At 35.5% G+C, this 7,614-nt stretch overlaps 1 protein-coding gene across 1 annotated transcript; it reads right to left on the bottom strand.

Annotated features, from left to right (window-relative positions):
* Positions 1-1,709: 1,709 nt before the first annotated feature.
* On the bottom strand, positions 1,710-4,866 carry LOC110110496 (WRKY transcription factor 71). Its single transcript, XM_020842003.2, has 2 exons — positions 4,234-4,866; positions 1,710-2,107 (listed from the first exon to the last, which is right to left on the bottom strand). Exons 1-2 carry the CDS (start codon positions 4,761-4,763, stop codon positions 1,927-1,929), a joined length of 711 nt encoding a protein of 236 aa, XP_020697662.1. The 5' UTR covers positions 4,764-4,866; the 3' UTR covers positions 1,710-1,926.
* Between the last annotated feature and the right edge of the window lie 2,748 nt (positions 4,867-7,614).

Genomic DNA, 7,614 nt, shown 5'->3' with positions numbered 1-7,614 from the left:
ACCGCCAAATTCGACGAAATTTCCGTAGGGACACAAGCACCCAGAGAATTAGAAGGAGGAGACGAAGAATCGAGGTTAGGGTGCAAAATCCTACAGCCGGATGCCCCAAAGCAGAACAATGAGCACAGTACTCAGGAAAATCTTAAAAAACCACATTTTGAACATATCCAAGGCAATCCGAGCCAATCCAAATTTTGTCCGGGTAATGTTTGGACACATCCAGTTCAACCAAAACACGCACAACAGACGGTCTCGAGCCAGTGGATGTAGCATTATCAGTTTTCAACGGTTTGCCAAAAATTGAACCTAATCCATGAAGAATCCGAGTAGCAAACAAGTGAGGCCAGAGGTTAGGAAAAGAAATCCATATGGGAATCACAGGGGATTCATTGTCAATATCCATCGAGGGAGACCATTTAATCAATTTCATGAAACAATTACTCACAAAATACGACCTATGAGCAAAGATCCTACAGTAATCCAGGTCATTAAAAAGCTTAATCAACACATTACGTTGATTCAATACGGTGACAGAAACCTCACCATTAAGTTTAAGCTTAAAAAGGAAACTCCTGATGGCCTCAAGGGAAGGTCTACGGCCAGGAAACTTCCCAACTAGAGCAAATTCGAATGGAGCAGCCAACGATAGGATTTCAACCTCCGAAATCCACAACGCAGGCAAGCCGTGATGAGAAGAGATCTTAAGTTCGGGAAAAACAGTAGAATAAGGTGACGAACCAGCAAGTGCCTCCTTAAACGAAAGGGAAGAAGCAACCAAAAAATCAGGATCCTTAAGAGGCGCCATAAAGCAGAACGAACAAGAAACCAAAAACGAAAAGCAGAAAAGATAATACTTCCCTGAGTCCAGCGCGGAAGCAACGAAGCGAAGAGGGAGAATGGTGGCTAGGGCAAAGCTCTAACTACTATAAGTCAATCATTTTGCATAGTATTAATGCCTTCAAAATTATAGAAAAAAAGTGAGAACATGTAATTTATTCATACTAGATAAAGTTGCTGAACTAAGAAAATTCCCATAATTGTTTTCCCTTTTTTAATTTCTCACATAAAAATAATGCATTCCAATCTCTTTTCAACAATCGTGCATAGGATAAAACATAAATGAAATAGATATCAAACCTCATTTTACTAGCTAGATTTCTTGCACTTAATGTTGGTCATAATTTATGTAAGCATATATTAAATTTAAACATTTAATCACTATAAAAAAGAGGTATTTCCACAGTGCTTGATAGTAGCAGTTTTTCTCTTAGGGTTGTTTGGGACAGCTTTCTTACTGCTTTATAAAATAGCTTTTTAGTACAAAATTTTTTAATTCAAGAAATTTTTATACTAGAAAGTTGTTTTAAAAAGCAGCAAAAAAGTTGTCCCAAACGAAGCCTTAGTGGATCAAGCAGCCACGTATATCTCACCTCAGCTTTCGCAACCCTTGTAAATTTCACTCCCTTTTCTCTCTTGCTCTCTCAATATGTTTTTGTGGGTAATTTACTGTACCTGGATCAAATTCAGTAGCTCTTCCATTGCTTGGCCTTTGATAACGTTTGATAACGTTTGAATTTACAGTTTACTACTGTTGCTTAGCATGTTCAGTTTTTGCGTATTTAATGGAATGTTAAATGCTTTTATTTATCTCCAATTTTGAAGCACAAACATGCAAAAATATAAGGAGAAAAAGCAGAGGGAGAGAGATCTTGAGAAAGATAAATTTAGCAGTCTATGATATATATATTTATCATCTTTAATCATGCACAATTACACAGGCTTCACTTAAATAATTGAAAAGTGCTAGCAGTACAAGATTCAAGAGTCCTTAATTTACAAATAAAAAAACAAAGGAAGAAGGCGACTTGAAGGTGAAGGTGAAGGTGGACTCCAATTTTGTTCATCATGGGGCATTCAAATGCAAATCTATGAAAATCTACTGTAAATCTGCATCTGATTCAAAATTTGTTCAAAGTTGTCATTGTTTCTTTCTATAGGATGAGTATGAATCCCTTCATATGTTGTAACCACAACCTCTTCATCTTTGGATAGCCTCTGAACTTGTTTCTTAACACTGCAACCTTGATGCGTGCAACGGTAATAGCTTCTGTTACAAGATAATTAAACAAGTTAATTATATCAAAGCATAAAGAACACTTGTCTTTTCACAAACATAAATTATTTTACTATTAGAGCTTAATTGTGGTTATATATTTAATGATAATCAAAGTTGCTTTAAATAATGATATGCTGAAAGAATAATGATCGATATGCAGTTCTTTTTTCTTTGTTCAAAGTCTAAGTGACTTTATTCACATTTATTTCAAGATTGTCCTTGTTGAAGTAGACATTTAATCATGGAATATATACAGAGAACAGCTGTTAAGATTTCGTTTGGGATAACTTTAGATCACTATTTTTTTTCTTTTTTCAAGAGATTTTTATATTGAAAAATAGCTTTACGAATCAATAAGAAAGCCGTCCCAAACAAAGCCCAAGTCTGTCATAGGTGAAATTATTCTATGCGGTCACGGACCCTGTCTGGAGGCGAATGAGAATGCTCTGCATTATTTTTTTGACGTGAATAGAGCGTGATGTGGCACATCGTAATTCGCCTACGAAAAATCCGATGACCACATAGAATAATATCTCCCTCCATAAGCATGCATGAAAATATATTCATTTGACAAGCACAAATATTGCATGTTACTCACTTCTATATAAATATATATTGAGCATAAAAACCTAACTGATAAGATGCATACCAAATTCAAGAATATATAATTGAGCTTTTAGGATGTTCTTAGCTTTTACTTGCTTTCCAGGCTAGCTCTATTCGGCATGAACAAGCAACCAAATATTACATTGTAAATAGCTTGTGTGTCAAAGTTTGAAACTTTGACTAGCAATAGGATCTGCGATTCTAGAAAGTCTAAATTTGAAATACCGGTTAACTTTCTTGGTCACATGTCTTGTTACAAACCATATGTCAAGTTATAAGAAGATGTCCCTTTATCTTTAATGAAAAACTGGAAGAAACGACTTATCTTTTACCAGTCAAAGATTCTCATACTATGAATGAAATACATGCACCTCATGATTTCAAGAACATATATACATTTACTGTGATATTCTAATTTAATTTTTAGAGTACTTCACCAAATTAATTCTAATTTAATCCTCAAAAGATCAGTTTGATCAATTTTATATAGTCAAGAGATTAAGATTTAGTTTGGGACAACTTTCTTATCGTTTTGTTTTTGTAGATTGTAATCATAGTTTTTGTTTGATCACTATTTTTTCATTGCTTTCAAAAAATTTTTGTACTCGAAAATTATTTCTATGACAACTTTCAGAAAAATTGCTTTCTCTACAGTAGTTTTACAATCACTTAAAAGAAGCTACAGCCATATTAAAAGGACCCTAAATTTAAGTAACATAATATTCTAAAATTAAATTGATATATAATGAGTTTCTTTGAAGAAGAAAAGTCATTAAAGCAACTTCTTCTGATCAAACTAACTAGTCATAGTAGTTTGAATATAAACTTTTAATGTTTTCAATGTGGATTACCTACTGTAATAGAGCCAAGTTCATTAAATGTGCATAATATGCATGGGGTAAAATAATTACAAAATCGCCTGCAAGTAGTAGCTATCCACAAATACAAAAAAGAAATTGTCTTCTACTGTGTCTTATAGTTAAACTCTAATCTTATAAGAGGAGATAATAAGAATCACCAAAAAAAAAAAAAAATGATGCAAAATGAAGCCAAGTGTGAATATATATATTCATATATGTTATTGAACAGCAAATTGCAGAGGGTCACAAAATTTGAAAGATGAAGCTTCAGCTGTGTCAATTATGCAAACTCAAAATAACTTAATGAAAAAAATTATTTCAAATTCAGTATGAGTATGGAAATAAATAGATAGATATGGAAATGCATAACCTGCCATGAATACCTACTTGATTTAAATTGATTCAGTACTCGCTGAATCATTTTTTTTTCTTTTTTCATTGCTTCAGTAGGTTAATTAAGCTAATTAGTAGCTAAAGCTGAACAATTATGGTGGTCACCGGAGCACATTTTTGCTCCGAGAAGATCAGGAAAGCTGAAAACCATATAAACAGTTCAGAATAACGCATGTGTGGGACTGAATATCCCTGCTCTTGAATTAATTAGTTCAAACCTTATAGAAGGATGATGCTCAATCAGAGAGGTGAATATACCTTGGAAAATGGTTGTTCTTGACAGCTTTCTGGCCATACTTCCTCCAACGATAACCATCGTCGAGGATGTCAACCTGACTCCTGGTCTGGAAAGCAAAGCGTGGCCTTCTCACCTTCTTCTCTCCCTTCTTCTTCCCACCACTAACTTCATTCCTCCCTTTATCATCTTCATCATCACCTTCCACATCAAATATGGCCTTCTTCTTATGACCATTTCTATGATGGTCAATTATATCATCACCAGTATCCATCTTAAGACTTTTGTGCTCGGAAGTAATTGCACTATACTCACCACTATTTAGAGCCACAACCATGCTCTTTGCCTCCAATACTTCATGAGAAAGCTCAGAAGTCGAGCTGATATGGCTCTGATCACTTTGAAGGTAATTCTTTGTAGCTCTAAACAGACCCTCGTAAGTGTTATTCATCTGGATCGCTTCAGCTGTGAGAGGTTGTAGATGGCCAGGAGAATAGTTGTGCTGAGCGCAACAAGTAGAGGAGGAAGAAGATATTATACTATATGTTTCCATCTAGAGAAAGCAGAGAGAGAGAGAGAGAGAGAGAGAGAGAGAGAGTAAGCAGAGGTGGAAGGCCGGCGGCAGCTGAGAGGGATGGGCCATGAGATACAGTGGAGGAGCTGAAGAATAAGAAGAGGCGTAAACGGCACGTAAAATGTAATGCGCATGGTATGATGACTGCGCCTGCCAGGACAGCAAACAGCGTTTTCTTGTCCTGAAGATGAACAACACAAATTGGGCTATCTTATTTTGGAAAACACGTTGCACCGTCATGTTTTGACTTCTTTTTTCCACAGGATATTGAGATCTAAAACTGTACGCATTTGATTTGGAGTTTTGATCATCAACTAAGAGGTGGTCAATCTATAATATTTATAGGGCTATCAAAATCGGATCATGGGTCGAGTTCGGGTCGAACTCGGAACTGACCCCTCTAGTTGGCCTGACCCGTTTTTACAAACGAGTCAAATATTTCAACCAGGACCCAACCTGCGTGGGTTACCAGGTTGACTCAATCATACCTGCAAACACGACAGCGACAACGGCTCCAGCGACAGCGGTGGTGCGGAGCAATGACAGATGCGACATAACACATGCAACAACAACGTGACCGATAACTCATGCGAAGATATGCGACTCAGCGCGGGCAGACGGTGAGCAGTGTGGGTACTCGACGCGGGCAACATATGCGGGAAGATGCGATCATCGAGTTTAGATGTGTCATTCCGGGTCATTTCTGTGTTTCCGGGTCAATCCAAACCCAACCCGATTTTTGAAACGGATCAGTTTGTTGAACTCAAACTCAACCAGTTTCACAAATAAGTTGACCCTAATCCAAGATTTTTGGGTCGGCTTCGAGTCGGATTTTTGGATCGTGTCAAATATTGACACCCCTAAATTTTCATATGTGATGCACATATGAGTTTACTTAATTGGCCTAATTATATATAAAAAAAAACTATAACTATTGGGGGGAGGTATTAAAATTCTATTTATAAATAAGATTAGAGTTTGAAGAGAAATATAAAATGAAAATTTTAGAGAGAGATACTTCGAGAAGATCATTATATTTGATTTTTTTTTTTTTAGAATGTGTTATTTACATCGATCCTAAATTAATAAATTTAGGATGAGATTCAATGTTATATGAAAGATAAAATCAAATAATTATACAAAAAAATTATATATAAAGGCTTGATAAAACTTTGCTATAAGATACATAAATGTGATTGGCTGATAACTTTCTAACTATTTGGTGGCTTTCGAAGCCTTATCAATTGAGGCCGAGTTTTATTGGACAAATTCTTTTGATGAGTTCTCTTGGACAAGTAAGCTTATTGCTTTTGACAACTTTTAACAAATTTCTTTGATGGGATTTTCTATTGGTGACTTGACAAGATGTGCCATTGGATGACTTGAAGCTTTGAGTGACTTTAATGTTACTTTTAGCAATTTAAGCTTTGGTGAATATCGAGTTGGATTAAGGTTCGTGACTTGGTAAATTCAATTAATATCATATGGAAACCTAATTGGATTGAGCTAGACAACTATGTGTGCACATTAGTTCATAGATACTCCCATCTTTTTTATGATACAAAAAAGAACAAGATAAGAAATCTCTTAGAACTCTGACAAATTGGCTATGATTGCATGATCATACGGATTCAATTAATTATATCATTCATGTTAGTATTAAAGAAAAATTATAAATATTTGTATTATGACTAGTCTACTCTTTCAACACTTATGCTATAGCTGCCTATTTTCTATGAAGAAAAATAATTTAGATGACCTCTTTTAGGTAAAAATTACTTCCACACACTTGTGAACATATAAGAAAGTTAAGCCTTGCAAAAAAGCATGAATATATTGAAGTGATGTTGTAAGTAAAGCCATCTTTAACAAACTAAACTTGAAATTGATTTTGAATTAATTAAAGGAGTTACTTATTATGTCTCTTGGTTGATCCTAGAGTTTCTTCTAGTATTCACAAACCAATAGAGATTAATCCTATAAATATTGCAAAAAAAGCTATATATATGTAATTGTTGATTCAGTAGAGAAGGTCAATATTAACGTAGCACATAAAGGTGGCCCTATCATTAGAGCAAGAGAAGGAGCACATGAAGCTCATGCTATGAAGCATCCACGAAGACTTACATCATTTATGTATTATGTTTCATACATTTTCATGTTTAAAAGATATTACGAGAGCTAAAAAGTGTTGTATTGGCTTTGTTATTATTTAATTTGTTATTTTCAAGTATTGGAGCTAGGTGTTTGGGCAATAGAATGTCTAGGAAGAGTGGAGTGGTCAGCCAAGCATAAAGGAGGAAGTGGTTAGGGAGGTCTCAAGTGTGGCCATGTGTCACGACCCAACCCGACCGGGACGGGTCCCGCTCGCATCGGGTCGTGAGACCGGATTCAAAACTGACTGAACTAATTCCAGGATATGGCTTTGGAATTTGATTCAGAACTTTCTTCCAAACATACAGACAGAAACAGACGCACACAGAGCTACTATAAACATCAAATGCAATGGAACATATCATCTATCTTTTTTTTCTTCCTCAAAAGAATCATATACAAATACAGCTCATGGCTTAGACAGAAAGAAACAGAACAGAAAAGTCATGACTGTAAAAAAATCAAAAGGACAAAATACCTATAATGGATCAGACTCTGAACTTCTATTCCCGGACTTCCTTCCCCTTCCCAGAACCTGAAAACCACGCAGAAAACAAGGATGAGCTACAACAGCTCAGCAAGACAACAAACCTCCAATCAAAATCCTTAGAGTCCACATCAAACACAACAGACAAAAATCCGAACAGAAATCAGAATACGGAACTGACAGAGCAGA

Source organism: Dendrobium catenatum, unplaced genomic scaffold, assembly GCF_001605985.2.
Source record: "Dendrobium catenatum unplaced genomic scaffold, ASM160598v2 fragScaff_scaffold_421, whole genome shotgun sequence".
Classification (NCBI taxonomy): Eukaryota; Viridiplantae; Streptophyta; class Magnoliopsida; order Asparagales; family Orchidaceae; genus Dendrobium; species Dendrobium catenatum.
This window is presented reverse-complemented; position numbering and strand designations above follow the sequence as displayed.